The 15,762-nt window shown below is 42.9% G+C and overlaps 1 protein-coding gene across 13 annotated transcripts in view; it reads right to left on the bottom strand.

The window, feature by feature from the left end:
- MAGI2 (membrane associated guanylate kinase, WW and PDZ domain containing 2) overlaps nucleotides 1-15,762 on the bottom strand; it is a 755,967-nt gene that overhangs the window by 22,819 nt on the left and 717,386 nt on the right. For 2 of the 13 annotated variants that reach the window (XM_058190300.1, XM_058190303.1), the window contains one exon: nucleotides 11,699-11,787. The exons of 10 other annotated variants lie outside the window; for them this stretch is intronic. In XM_058190300.1, the coding sequence (XP_058046283.1) occupies nucleotides 11,699-11,787 (89 nt within the window). Of the gene's footprint in view, nucleotides 1-11,698; nucleotides 11,810-15,762 lie in introns of all 13 variants that reach the window. One more of the 13 variants, XM_058190301.1, reaches the window with a different exon arrangement.

The raw sequence follows: 15,762 nt of genomic DNA, 5'->3' as shown, positions 1-15,762 counted from the left end.
TACAGTTTTACAGCTGTTTTAAAATACATGTGAAGCACGCGGTCAGCGAACCGGTTGATACACTGGTTGAATCTCACCACTGGTTGCAGGAGGCCATCATAGCTGAAAACGGAGCTCTGGAGCCCGTTTTCTCTGGGGCCACCACAGGAGCCCTCGACACGAGTGACGTTGAGCTGGCCATGCCCTCCCTGGCCACACCCACTCCACCCTCCCGAGGTGTCAAACACAGCCCTTATGTGGCCCTCAATGAAATCGAGTTTGATACCCCTGCCATAGTTGATCCTGATTTGCACGCTCAGAGCTAGATTTCTTAAAATTATAACTGCAGGTTCGGTTCATTGGCCTCTGATGGTCATTTGATGTCTCCCTTAAGTCATACGCATTTCATTCAAGCCAATGACTTTTCTGTACCTGGAGAAAATTTGCAAACGGAAGGAGTTGGCAAAGAGGATTTGTTGATTTTATTGAGTACATTTATGCAACCTGGAGAAATTATGATATTTCCTTTTTTCCTCTTTCACGCTGCCCTTTGGAAACTGGAAGAGAATAGTGGTGGTATTCAGCAGGTTGTGACCAGTTCTGGAGAACCGGTACCAGAAATTTTGAATAGTTCGGAGAACCGGTAAACACCACCTCTGACTGGCCCCGCCCCCATCTATTCTCTGCCTCCCGAGTCCCAGTTGATCGGGAGGAAATGGGGATTTTGCTGTATCCTTCCCCTGGAGTGGGGTGGGAATGGAGATTTTTACAGTATCCTTCCCCTGCCATGCCCACCAAGCCACGCCCACCAAGCCATGTCACACCCACCAAGCCACGCCCACAGAACCGGAAGAGAGATATCATTAAACCACCTTAAACTTGACTTGTTAACAGTCAGAAACTTCATGTGTTCAATTAAAGGCAACCAGCAGAAATCAACCGGCCGTCATCGTCCTCTCTTTATTCATGATATTCCAGAGCCCAATTTTCTGAGTTCGTCCAATCAGCACAGACTCCCAATTCCTGGGGTTTCAATTCTGCACAGTTTTCCCTTGACGGAATTCGATAAACATCAAAATAATAAGGACCTCCGGGAACTGCGGCTTTTCAATCTCTTCCTACAGGATTTTGAGCTCGGCTTCAAAATCAGTTGAAGTATTAGTACTGCTTTATGAAGTAAAGCCACACCTGGAATACTTGATAATCTAGTTTCGGTCACCGCATTACAAAAAAGGATGTTGGGACTTCGGAACAAATGCAAAGAAGAGCAACTAACACGATTAAAGGCCTGGAGGCTAAAACATATGAAGAAGGGTTGCAGGAGTTGGTTTTGGGTAGTCTAGAGAAAAGAAGGATGACTAGAATAGAATAGAATAGAATAGAATCGAGTAGAGTAGAGTAGAGTAGAGTAGAGTAGAGTAGAGTAGAATAGAATAGAATAGAATAGAACAGAATAGAATCGAGTACAGTAGAGTAGAGTAGAGTAGAGTAGAGTAGAATAGAATAGAATAGAATAGAATAGAATAGAATAGAATAGAATAACAGAGTTGGAAGGGACCTTGGAGGTCTTCTAGTCCAACCCCCTGCTTAGGCAGGAAACTCTACCACCACTTCAGACAAATGGATATCCAACAACTTCTTAAAAACTTCCAGTGTTGGAGCATTCACAACTTCTGCAGGCAAGTTGTTCCACTGATTAATTGTTCTGTCAGAAAAGTTTGTCTTAGTTCTGAGTTGCTTCTCTCCTTGATTAGTTTCCATCCATTGCTTCTTGTCCTGCCTTCAGGTGCTTTGGAGAATAGTTTGACTCCCTCTTCTTTGTGGCAGCCCCTGAGATATTGGAAGACTGCTATCATGTCACCTCTAGTCCTTCTTTTTATTAGATTAGACATACCCAGTTCCTGCAACCGTTCTTCATATGTTTTAGCCTCCAGTCCCCTAATCATCTTTGTTGCTCTTCTCTGCACTCTTTCTAGTGACTCAACATCTTTTTTACATCGTGGCAACCAAAACCGAATGCAGTGTTCCAAGTATGACCTTACCAAGACATTGTAAAGTGCTATTAACACTTCATGTGATCTTGATTCTCTTCCTCTGTTGATGCCGCCTAGAATTGTGTTGGCTTTTTTGGCAGCTGCTGCACACGGCTGGCTCATATTTAAGTGATTGTCCACTAGGACTCCAAGATCCCTCTCACAGTTACTACTATTGAGCAAGGTACCACATATACTGTACCTGTGCATTAGAGGTGACATGATAGCAGTATTTGAGGGGCTGCCACAAGGAAGAGGGGATCAACCAATTCTTCAAAGCACCAGAAGGCAGGACAAGAAACGATAGATGGAAACTAATCAAGGAGAGAAGCAACCTGGAATTAAGGAGAAACTTCCTAACAGTGAGGACAATTAACCAGTGGAACAGCCTGCCTCCAGAAGTTGTGGGTGCTCCATCACTGGAGGTTTTCAAGAAGAGACCGGACAGCCACTTGTCTGGAATGCTTGTGCAGGGGGTTGGACTAGAAGACCTCCAAGGTCCCTTCCAGCTCTATTCGAGTTGATCGATGGAGTCCTTCAAATCTTCTGCAGCCTCATCAGAAATAGAGATATTGCTTCCCCAAACTGGGAGGATAAATTTGGTGGGAAAACTTACTGTTTTCCTAATCCTAATTGCGCCTTCTTTGCTGCTTTCCAAAATAACCTCCTCTCACCTTCCCATTGGCTATTTTTGATGGCAATCACGCAACAGGGGTTATTCCTCTCTCCCTCTCTCCCTTCCCCCCCCCTCCCCTCATCTCTCTCTCTCTCTCCTTCCCACTTAGGGTATCAAAAAAAAAAAGGTTAGAAGAAAAAAAGGAAAGAAAAACACAGACGAGAACAATGAAAATTGGCTCCCTGCTTGTTGATATGGCAGCTGTGTAATTTGGGAAGATGCCCCATTCAAACGGCCTGACGCTTCCAGTGATGCCAGCAAGAGACACAAAATCAATAAGATCTCCAGAGACAACTCAGATTAATTCATCTGTTTTCCACGGGAAGGCAAGCAATAGTTTTTTTTTTTATTGTTGTCTTTTGAAGATCACTTGGCGACTGTCTCCAGGAGAGCTTTTTACCAGGTTTGCCTGGTCCGGCAGTTGCGCCCCTTCCTGGACCGGGATGCCTTATGCACGGTCACTCACGCCCTCGTCACTTCTCGCCTGGACTACTGCAATGCTCTCTACATGGGGCTCCCCTTGGGGAGCACCCGGAGGCTTCAGTTGGTCCAGAATACAGCTGCGCGGGTGATAGAGGGAGCCACTCGTGGCTCCCATATAACACCAATCCTGCACAGACTGCACTGGCTACCTGTGGTCTTCCGGGTGCACTTCAAGGTGCTGGTTATCACCTTTAAAGCGCTCCATGGCATAGGACCGGGATATCTTCGGGACCGCCTTCTGTTACCACATGCCTCCCACCGGCCGGTACTCTCCCATAGAGAGGGCCTCCTCAGAGTGCCGTCAGCCAAACAGTGTCGGCTGGCGACCCCCAGGGGGAGAGCCTTCTCTGTGGGGGCACCTACCCTCTGGAACGACCTTCCCCCAGGACTTCGACAACTTCCTGACCTCCGGACTTTTCGCCACAAGCTGAAAACATACCTATTCTTCCGAGCGGGACTGGCTTAATAGGGGTTTTTAATTTGTTTTAAAGGGGGTTTATTTTTATATTATGTATTTTATATTTAAATTTAGGCCATATGGAATAAGTTTTTTAAATAGTTTTTATTGTAATATATTGTATGGTTTTACTTGGCTGTTCACCGCCCTGAGTCCTTTGGGAGAAGGGCGGTATAAAAATTAAAATAATATTATTATTATTATTATTATTATTATTATTATTATTATTATTATTATTATTATTATTATTATTATTATTATTATTATTATTATCATTGTTTTTCAAGCTTTTTACCTGCTCATGGCTTCAAAGTTTATACGAACCAGATTGGGCATTTTAAATTTCTCCCAGTTGTACATGCATAGAACTGAGCATATTTAGATTTAACGTTGTCTTTTAGCCAATTTTTTTCCCCCCTTTAACGTTCCTGACATTGTCAATTCAGCTTTGGATGTTTTAAACATCTGAGTACTAACTCTCTTACGCTGGTTCATGACTGCAATAACATTAAATAAGTACCTGCTCATTGCTCATCCAGGAGGAAAATACCAGCGTTTTTTCATTTAGAATTACCACTTACACCAGAGGTGTCAAACTCGATTCCATTGACGGCTGCATCAGGATTGTGTTTGCACAGATGAAAATACAGATAAATCTCAAAAAACGGAGCTCACAGGCCCTATTTTCAGCCGGGACGGCCTCCTGCAGTCCTCTGCCAGTGAAAACGGAGCTCGGGGTGCCGCACATGGCCCTTACAAGCTCCATTTTCTCTGGCAGAAGGCTGCAGGAGGCCATCCTGACTGAAAACAGGGCCCGTGAGCTCCATTTTCTCTGGCAGAAGGCTGCAGGAGGCTGTCCCAGCTGAAAACAGGGTGTTGTGTCTGCGCCCCCTGAGCCGGGCCTCCTGCCAGAAAGTGACTTGGAAAGTGAGGGGGAAGGGCCGTCAGAACTTACCTCGGGAGCACCGGCTTCCCTGGCTCAGCTCCAGGAGCCAGAGGCAGGCCAGGTGGAAGAGCTAACGAGGCCTCCGTCCCCTGACTCTTCCCCCCCCCAGGCCACGCCTTCAGACCCAGCTGATGGCAATCAGGCTTGGTTGGACCCTAGGTTTCGTAGGCAGGAGAGGAGGGAACAACAGAAGCAGGGGTGGGGCAGGCCTAGGAAGTGCTGAGTCATGGAGCCACACCCCACAGGATATAAAGGCAGCCAGAGCTTCTGTGCCTCTTCGTAGCAGGCAAATCAACCGAGTAACTAAGAGCTGAAATTTGTTCCTGGGTAACTCATCGACATCGAGGGAGATAACAGAGACACTTGGCAGACACTCGCTATTTTGCTGCCAGAGCTGAAAGTGCCGGCTAATTAAGCGATCACTCAGACAGAGGCGAAGGAGGACAGAACACAGGGCCTGTGAGCTCCGTTTTTGCTGGCAGAGGACTGCAGGAGGCCGTCCTGACTGAAAACGGGGTCTGTGAGCTCCATTTTCACTCATAGAGGGCCACCCCCACCCCATCCTGGCCACGCCCTCTGCCCTCCCCCCGAGGTCAAGCAAAACCCCTCAATGAAATCGAGTTTGACACCCTTGTTCAATCGGCTTCTATAGGTAGTCCTCGACTTACAACAGTTCATTTAGCAATCGTTCAAAGTTACAACGGCCCTGAAAAAGATGGACTTACGGCCGTTTTTCGCACTTACGTCCACTGCAGCATCCCTGTGATCACGTGATCCAAATTCAGACATTTGGCAAGTGGCTCGTATTTATGAGGGTCACAGTGTCCCGGGGGGTCACATGACCTCCCTTTTTTGCGACCTTCTCATGAGCGACGTCAATGGGGAAGCCGGATTCACTTAACGACGGGGTTACTAAGTGAACAACTACAATGATCCTCTTAGCAACTGTGGCAAGAAAGGTCGTAAAACGGGGGCGGGGGGGAAACGAACTTAAATGCCTCACAGAACAACATAAATGTGGCCCTCAATTGCGGTCGTAAGTCGAGGATTACCTATACTACTGTAGTATTGCTGAATATATTTCTTTTACTGTTCGTTATTGCTGCCTCTGTTAATAATTTAAGTTTATACGCTGAGAATGACTGGCCTATCAAAATGCCCATTATGTAAATGTAATTTACGACTTCAGAAGACGCTTCGGGAAGATGTGAATTACTGATTTGAAGACAGATCCTGTTGGTGCCACATTACATTCCTCTAATCTTCGTTTTGTTTACAAAGTTGGGATCAAAGCGACATATTTTCAAAAAGGATGTTTTATACGTGTTATTTATTTATAACGTTTGCAAAGATCTCCAGACTGAAAATAATCCTTCTTTTTTTTCCTTTTCCTTTTTTTTAAAAAAAAAATCCCGTTTGAACACTGCCTCAAATCTGCATTGCATAATGTTCTAGGATAGAAATTTGTCAAAACATTTGAATTACGGTTAAATACATAGCCTGGTTTCTTTTTTTTAATGTAAATAGCAATGGAATAAGGGACTGCGGTGGCTCAGGTGCCGCATAATGGGGTGAGCTCCCGTTACTTGTCCCAGCTTCTGCCAACCTAGCTGTTCGAAAGCAAGTAAAAAATGCAAGTAGAAAAATAGGGACCACCTTTGGTGGGAAGGTAACAGTGTTCCGTGCGCCTTTGGCGTTGAGTCATGCCGGCCACATGACCACGGAGACGTCTTCGGACAGCGCTGGCTCTTCGGCTTTGAAATGGAGATGAGCACCGCCCCCTAGAGTCGGGAATGACTAGCACGTATGTGCGAGGGGAACCTTTACCTTTACCTTTAGCAATGGAATAATTTCTGATAATTCTAATCTTTTCTTCGGGTCAGACGAGAATGAAATATTCTTGAGTTGCACAAAATGGAGCAGTACATAAATTTATACATACATTGTTTTTTTTTAAAAAAAAACTGCATTTTTAAAAAGGAGATTAATTCCTTAGCTTCTCTTCCCTTTTTATTTCCCCATATAATACTCTGAATTCAGATCATCCTTTTTAAAGCCCAGGATAAATATTCATTAATTTTCCTATGAGTTTTAATCTCAGGTTAACCTTGAATGAAATGCATAATTGCCCAAGGAAGCTTAGATTGCACCATTTTTTTTTTAAAAAAAAGAATCATGAGAGGAATATAAAAGAATAAAAAAAACTCAATAATTTATATATTCGGTTACAGCATGGCTTCTAAAGAAACATGTAGCCCATCAATGAATCTATTGCATTAATTGAACTGAAGCAAGAAGTTAGCAGTTGAAGTAGCAACGTGCACAGATGAAAGTACAAATAAATATCAGATAAAGTTTATTTTTTTAATGCTGCAGCTCTAATAAATCATTCAAAGCAGGGGTCTCCAACCTTGGCAACTTGAAGACTTGTGGACTTCAACTCCCAGAATCCCTCAGCCAGCAAAGCTGGCTGAGGAATTCTGGGAGCTGAAATCCACAAGTCTTCAAGTTGCCAAGGTTGGAGACCCCTGATCCAAAAGATATGGAAGTCGCATAAATGACCCGGCATAATGGTTAACCTAGCATCAAATCAATTTATAAAATTTGGGAGAGGGAAAGGATTTAGTAAAATCAAACCCCTTGACATCTGTAGATGTCTCTACGACTCCCAAAGTCAAGATAGCAACTCAACCACCAGACCAATTCATCCACCCTGTTTTTTGTAAATGCGGCTCCAGTTGCCAACTGGAGTTTTTGACCCCTTGTGTTGTTTGCAGACACACAGAAGTGAAAGTAAATTTGAAAGGAAGTAAGGATGCTGTCTTGGGAATTAGACAACCGTGACTTTAAGACTTGTGGACTTCAACTCCCAGAACTCTGGGAGTTGAAGTCCACAAGTCTTAACGCTGCCAAGGTTGGAGACCCCTGTCTTAAATCACTTCTACGCAAGGAACATCGTACAATAAACAGTGACCAGGTCGGTTAATTGTATTAAATTACTGCAGTTTATGAGATATAATAAAGAATTGCTTTGGTCATTAATCTGGACACATGTATGATGCCATTTTTCAACTATTAAAAAACACTATTTGTCTCAACCAGAGATCTGGTTCTTTGTAATTTGAATTGTGTTTTGATTTTTCTGGATTCCAGATCAAGAAGACAAGGGCATTTTCATATTTTAATGATATTTTAACTATGAATCTGTATGTGTATTATAAAGATAGATAGATAGATATCTGAGCTATCTGATAGATAGATAGATAGATAGATAGATAGATAGATAGATAGATAGATAGATAGATAGATAGATAGATAGATGATAGATAAATGATAGATAGATAGATAGATAGATAGATAGATAGATAGATAGATAGATAGATAGATAGATAGATAGATTAGATAGATAGATAGATAGATAGATAGAATATAGGGTTCTCTATAGGGGGGTTGGACTAGATGACCCAAAAGATCCCTTCCAATTCTGTTATTCTCTGTGTGTATGTGTGTATGTATGTATAGACATGTGTGGGTGTATACACATTCATATATATATTCGTGCGCAGGCACGCACACAGAACAAATATATTTTCTGTAATAATTTGAAGTCAATAATCCCGGTTCACCTAAAAACGTTGTGTCTAAACTGTATTATGCATTTTAGCTTTTTATATTACATTAAAAAAATAACCTGGAATGGAAAGCAGGTTTTTTTTTTTTTTGTAAACGAATATTGTTATTATTTGGCAAATGAATATTGAACATTCTCCTTGAAGGAGAATCTAATTTGGATACCATGGTCATAAGATGGGATTTAAGCATTCTATTCTACTTTTTACATTTAACGAATTTCCTTGGAAGATCTTTGTGGCTTCGTGATCCAGACTGACTCATTTGGATTTCATATGTAGGTACAGCCTGAATACGTAAAATTGGAAAATGTTTTCAATAAAACATGACTTCTGTGAAGAGTAAATTGCGGCGATATACAATTTTTAAAGTTACTTTCTACGGTTTATTTTGGTTTGGGGTCAGGGAGCTGATTGTCAGATCATCCTTCTTTAAGGGCTGCATGACTAAACATGCTGATAATTTAGGGGTGCCAAACTGGATTTCATTGAGGGCCACATAAGGGTGGTGTTTGATCTTGAGGGGCTGGGCCCAGGGGGGCGTGGCCAGGGGGCATGGCCATCCTGGCATCACTCATCGAAGCTCCGTTTTCGGCTGTGATGGCTTCCTGCAGCCCTCTGCCACCAAAAATGAAGCTCGATGGGGGCACACGCAACCTGCCCAGCCTCCATTTTCAGCCGCAACAGCCTCCTACAGCCCTCTGCCAGTGAAAACGGAGCTCGGGGAGGCTGCGTGTGTCCTCCCCGGGCTCCGTTTTTGCTAGCAGAGGCAGCGTGGGCTAATTTTTCTCTGTTTCCAAAGAAAGAGTAAGGATTCCACGGGCTGGATGCAGCCTGCGGGCCTTGAGTTTGACATCCCTGATTTAGCAAGTCAAAAGTTTTTTTCCTCTGAATTTTTCACCAGCGGGAATTCTGCTAGGTGACGCCGAACACCATCCAAGTCGGCTATTCATTCTGGGGGGGAAAAAATCATTCCGAAAAAAAAGAAAAACCCTCGATGGCAGAAACATAATGAGAGCAGAAAAATACGCCAATTCAGAAAGCTCAAACTGCCCAAGGAGCTGCTGATCCAGTTCTACAGAGGAATGATTGAATCTGTCATCTGCACTCCATAACTGTCTGGTTTGGTTCTGCAACCCAACAAGACAGACACAGACTTCAGAGGATAATTAGAACTGCAGAAAAAACAATGGCTACCAACCTGCCTTCCACTGAGGACCTGTATACTGCACGAGTCAAAAAGAGGGCTGTGAAAATATTTACAGACCCCTCACATCCTGGACATAAACTGTTTCAACTCCTACCTTCAAAACGATGCTATAGAGCACTGCACACCAGAACAACTAGACACAAGAACAGTTTCTTCCCGAACGCCATCACTCTGCTAAAGAAATAATTCCCTCAGCGCTGTCAAACTATTTAATAAGTTTGCACTACTATTAATCTTCTCATCGTTCCCACCACCCATCTCCTTCCATTTATGACTGTATGACTGTAACTTTGTTGCTTGTATCCTTACGATTTATATTGATATTGTTTCCTGATTGCTTATTTGTACCCTATGACTATCATTAAGTGTTGTACCTTATGATTCTTGATGAACATATCTTTTCTTTTATGTACACTGAGAGCATATGCACCAAGACAAATTCTTTGTGTGTCCAATCACACTTGGCCAATAAAAACTTCTGTTCTGTTCTATTCTATTCTATATGCACCAAGACAAATTCCTTGTGTGTCCAATCACACTTGGCTAATAAAGAATTCTATTCTAAAGAATAAAAATGAACCGGATGTAAGTACCAGAGTCCTCCTCCTCCTCTCCTCCTCCTAGCACTGATGATGTAACCTAGTTTGGATAATGGAATGTCTGCTAGAAAACAACCAAGCTCAGAGGGCACTAAGGACTCTTCATTTCAACCCTGAGTTACAAATATTGCCCTTTATGGTTCACACTTGTTCAGACAAATTGAGGCAAGGATAAAATTAAGGGCCTCTGGTGGCTCAGGCTGGTAAGACAGTCTGTTATAAACACAGCTGCTTGCAATTACTGCAGGTTCAAGTCCCACCAAGGCCCAAGGTTGACTCAGCCTTCCATCCTTTATAAGGTAGGTAAAATGAGGACCCAGATTGTTGGGGGCAATAAGTTGACTTTGTATATAATATACAAATGGATGAAGACTATTGCTAACATAGTGTAAGCCACCCTGAGTCTTCGGAGAAGGGCGGGATATAAATGCAAATTAAAAAAAAAAATCAAAGGCATTCATTTTCCCAATTGTTCACTATCCCTGCAGTGTCAGGATTCCCCACTTCACATTTCAGTGTTCCTTCTGTTCAAGAAATGATTCTAATCGTCAAGGAAATAGACCCCCAACTTCCTGAAACACAGATATAGGCGTTCAATCAGTTTGTTTTAAATTCTGCGCCCAAACGTCAACGTATTCTCCAAAGCACCTGAAGGCAGGACAAGAAGCAAGGGGTGGAAACTAATCAAGGATAGATCTAATCTAGAACTGGATCTAGAAATTTCCTGATAGGTAGAACAATTAATCAGTGGAATGACTTGCTTCCAGAAGTTGTAAATGCTCCAACACTGGAAGTTTTTAAGAAGAGATTGGACAACCATTTGTCCAGAATAGTATAAGGCAGGGGTGTCAAGCTCAATTTCTTTGTGGGCCAGATCAGCATTCTAGTTGTCCTCGATGGGCCTATGGCGGAGGGGAGGGGTAGGAGCTGGCGGGCGCATGCGCACACAGGAGTCACTGGACACATGCGTGCCCAGGCCCCACCCCCAATATCCTGGCCGCTTCCTATGCACACACACGCCTGCTAGGATTGGGTGGGCCTGGCCGAAGTGACGCGGGCTGGCCCTTACCGTTTCCAGGATGGTCATGCGGGCCAAATCTGACCACATCACAGGCTGGATCCGGCCCGCAGGTCATGAGTTTGACACCCTTGGTCTAAGGTTTCCTGTGTCAGTTTTGGAAAGCAATTTTCTTTTTGCTTCTTAACTGCCACATATTTTAGCTGGGGAAGTTGGGAGGGGGTTGTTGTTGGAGTGGTAGAAAGTTAGTCATAACAACATTCTGTATTCAAGGACTTTTGCCTGCATCTGATGTAGACTGCTTGAAGATTGTATCCAATTGAGTGTGAAGAGTTGATTGGACAATGTGATGAACTTGTGGGTGTGGGGCAGGGCTGTGAACTGTCAACTGGGTATGGAAAACCTGGAAGCTTTCAGTTTCGGGTTTTCCCAGCTGTGCCAACATGACATCTCTAATAAATTGGAACTTTGAGGAACCTCAAGTAGGTTTGGAGTAGAAGACCTCCAAGGTGCCTTCCAACTCTGTTATTCTTATATTTTCCAAGTTTGAGCAATATCTACTACTAGAGGGGGCATCATACATGTTACGAGCAATCGGACAAAGCTCCATTAAAGAAAGCAAAGAGAAATCTGTCAAAGTATATTAGCAAATGGCAGAGATTACACACCGTATCTTTAGGATGGCCCAGTAAGTAGAAATATGGGGAGCCATGCTTGTCACTTTTCATGCACATGGAGAGACTGGAAGATAGCACTCCTAAAGGAAGGGGAGGAACAGCCTAGGACCAATCATTAGAATTAACAGAAGCAGTAACATCAAGACATTATTAATCATTTACTATTATTATTATTATCTACAGCAAAACAGCTTTGCGTGATTAGAAGAGACATTTATAAGCAATAGCCAACTTTTTTTTTTCTAATAACAGATAAGACAAAGAGGCATGCAGACGATTAATAAAAGAAAGAAAAGTGCAGACACATTTCAGAAACAGATTTACAGGCAGCCCTCGACTTATATTAGTGATTCGGTTGTTTGGCTTTTCCATTGACTTTGCTTCTCAGAAGGTCGCAGAAGGGGATCACATGACCCCAGGATACCGCAACCGCCATAAATACGAGTCAGTTGCCAAGCATCTGAATTTTGATGAATGTAACCATGGGCGTAAGTGTAAAAAAATTATGTCATGTCACTTTTTTTCACTGCTGTTGTAACTCTGAACGGTCACTAAATGACCTGTTGTAAGACGAGGACTACCTGTAGACAGGAGAATGTTCAGATCCTTTCTTCCCCATGATTGTGAACGGATAGCCATGGATAATTGTTGAAATTCAGTGTTGGAATTTATTTCTATGCAACAACTACAGTAGTATTCAGCCAACAGATGGCAGTGTTTACAAATTTGGATCTATGATATATCTATGTTCTTTTGTTCTAATAGAGTTTCCTGTTTCCTGTTACAGTATTTAGTTGAGCAGTAAAGCACATGGTGACTGTGCTCTTTGTTTGCTCTGTGTGGTGCTTTATATAATCAGAATTTCTAACAATAAACTTCCTAGTTTCTTATGGCTGTCTGAGATCTTATGGCTATTTTAGGTCTCTTGAAGATTAACTGGATGAATCTATATTTCACCTCTTTTGAGGTTCATAATCTTCACAAGCATCTTTGTTTGCTTAATTTTGAATACCAGAAGCTTTTCTTGTGGCCAGCTCAGCCCTCGTATCTTGACATGGAAAAGTCAACACCAAATGACTTTTAATTCCTCAGTTTTGCCTGTTCGGTTCCTTCAAAATCGGAGCCGGTGGTGACTGAAATTCTAATGTTTATTGTCAAAGAGAATTTGACTTTCAAAGGATCCTTTTTCATATTTCTTTTCATTGTCAGCCTGTCAACTTTGTTTTCCCTGAGGCACAATATTGCCTTTTTAAACTCCATCTAAACGTCATTTTATGGAAGCGGAGAGCAACCCAACCCTCTAGGGATTCCCACACTTCTCGGCAGATATTAGTATTCTTAACTCTGCTTTGCACACTCGAGACAATTATGTGGGATGCGGTCTTCAAATGAATTTGTTTCCAAGACTCTCTTTTGTGTCTGTCTGTCTGTCTCTGTCTAAGTTTTAAATGATTCATTCCTGCTGATTCTTTTCTCCCCTTTTGTAACCCTGAATAGGTGGCTCAGTGGCTAAGACACTGAGCTTGTCGATCAGAAAGGTCGGCAGTTCGGTGGTTCGAATCCCTAGTACGGGTCTCTTGCATGAGCAAAGGGTTGGACAAGATGACCTCGAAAGTCTCTTTCAACTCTGTTGCTGTTACCTAATATAATAAACTCAGCGGAATTTGTTGAGCAATGGTATAATAATAAACTCGCGTTATTTTCTGTTTTTTTTAAAAAAAATTCTGATCAGTCCTAAAAGCCTTTTTAATTTATTTAATTTATTTAATTTAATTTATTTATTTTAGAGTAGAGAGATGGACAGTTTAACTCATGTCTGCATTTACCCTTAATTCTGTTGCTTCTTTCTTAAACAGCTGCTGAGACAGCCGTCACATAAAAATGCAAATTATTCTGGAAGTTTTAATGTCACTATTCTTTGCGCACAATTATGCATCTCTTTCTTTTATAAAACCAAATTATCAGAAGAAAAATACCACTAAAATAAAATCTTTTTTGAATTATCTCAGTCCCTGGTTAATGCTATCAGTAATAAAATACACTTCATAAAAGTTTTTTTGTTGTCGTTATGTAGGCATCATTTTTTTTACCTACCGGCACATAATGGAGGTTTAAAATAGGATTTTTTATGTACAGGTAGTCCTCAACGTACGACCAAAATTTCCATCGCTGAGTGAAACATTTGTTAAGCGAGTTTTGCCCCACTTTCTGACTGTTCTCGCCACAATTGTTAAGTGAACCGCCGCAGTTGTTAAGTTAGCAACATGGTTGTTAAATGAATCTGGTTGCCAGAAGGTCGCAAAAGGGAATCACGTGGCCCTCCGGGACTCTGCAACTGTCATAAATGCGAGTCAGTTGCCAAATGTCTGAATTTTGATCACGTGACCATAGGGTTGTTGTGTCTTGCCCACTCTCACCTCAGCCAGGGCCTTCTTATCTGCTTCCGAACACTGAAGAATGTCCTAGTATGCCTCCCGGCCCCAGCCCTGGCTCCATGCCCAGACAGGCTGAAGAGGAAGAAATACCTCCAGCCCCCAGCTCTGGCTCCATGCCCAGGCAAACGGAGCAACTAGACCCCTCCCCCTCCTCCACAGCATGTGAGCCTGAGGAAGGTCAATTACCAACAGCTGCCGATTGGAGTGACCCTCGCTTCAGAAGAATTGATAGGCGGAGGCAACAGAAGGAAGGGAGGGGCAGGCCTGGATAAGTGCTGAGTCATGGAGCCACACCCCATGGCCTATATAAAGGATCTGCTTTCTGGCAGTCTCTGAGTCAGGCAAAGTCTAACATATCTTGCTGAAGTCACTTTCTGGTCTCCTGCCTGCCCTGAGGACTTTGCTAGGACTTTGGCAGAGCTGCAGAGGCACGCCTGATTCGGATTTCCCTGACCCGGCCGTCAGCGGAGGAGTGGGACACGACAAGGGTCTCTGTGTGCTCCAACGGTCATAACTGTGAAAAACGGCCATAAGCCGCTTTTTTCAGTGACACTGAGACTTTGAATGGCCACTAAATGAACTGTTGTAAGTCGTAGGACTGCCTGTAGTTTGGAGAAGCTAAAAATCACCTTTAATCAGCTAATAATATAACTCCTGGTGGACACATTTAGGTAGTTCTGTTTGCAACAGTAAAAAGGACTTTTCCATTGTTTTATTCCAAGATTATTTCCGACTTTCCAGGCTAATATACAATTCCTGGGAGTCCTAATCTTTGCTTAGATTCTGACTCTAGACTCTAAAATTTACCCCCTTCCTATCCCTCCCAATGTATTTATTAATCAAAATTAATCCCCTTGAGGTGCACCCGGAGGCTTCAGTTAGTTCAGAATGCAGCTGCGCGGGTGATAGAGGGAGCTTCACGTAGCTCCCACGTAACACCACTCCTGCACAGACTGCACTGGCTACCTGTGGTCTCCCGGGTGCACTTTAAGGTTTTGGTCACTACCTTTAAAGCGCTCCATGGCTTAGGGCCTGGGTACTTACGGGACCGCCTGCTGTTACCTTATGCCTCCCACCGACCCGTATGCTCTCACAGAGAGGGACTTCTCAGGGTGCCGTCCGCCAAGCAATGTCGGCTGGCGGCCCCCAGGGGTAGATCCTTCTCTGTGGGGGCTCCTACCCTCTGGAACGAGCTTCCCCCGGGCTTACGCCAAATACCTGACCTTCGGACCTTCCGCCGCGAATTAAAAACACACTTATTTATTCGCGTGGGGCTGGCTTAAATTTTATTGGTTTTAAATTTTATTGGTTTTAAATTTTTTACTAGTAATTTTTAGTGGGTTTTAGTTTTCATGTTCCAAAGTTTTAGGCCAATTATGTAATAAGTTTTTTAATTCGTATTTTAATTGTATATTACATTGTTTGTTTTACCTGGCTGTACACCGCCCTGAGTCCTTCGGGAGAAGGGCAGTATAAAAATTGAATAAATAATAATAATAATAATAATAAAAAATCTCAAATAATTTTATTGCGGTCACTGCCCAGCAGAAAGGAAAAAAAAATCTACGTTCTGGATAGAGACAGACCTCAACTTACAACAGTTTGTTTTGTGACCGTCCG

The sequence above is a fragment of the Ahaetulla prasina genome, chromosome 7 (assembly GCF_028640845.1).
Source record: "Ahaetulla prasina isolate Xishuangbanna chromosome 7, ASM2864084v1, whole genome shotgun sequence".
In the NCBI taxonomy this organism is placed as follows: Eukaryota; Metazoa; Chordata; class Lepidosauria; order Squamata; family Colubridae; genus Ahaetulla; species Ahaetulla prasina.
This window is presented reverse-complemented; position numbering and strand designations above follow the sequence as displayed.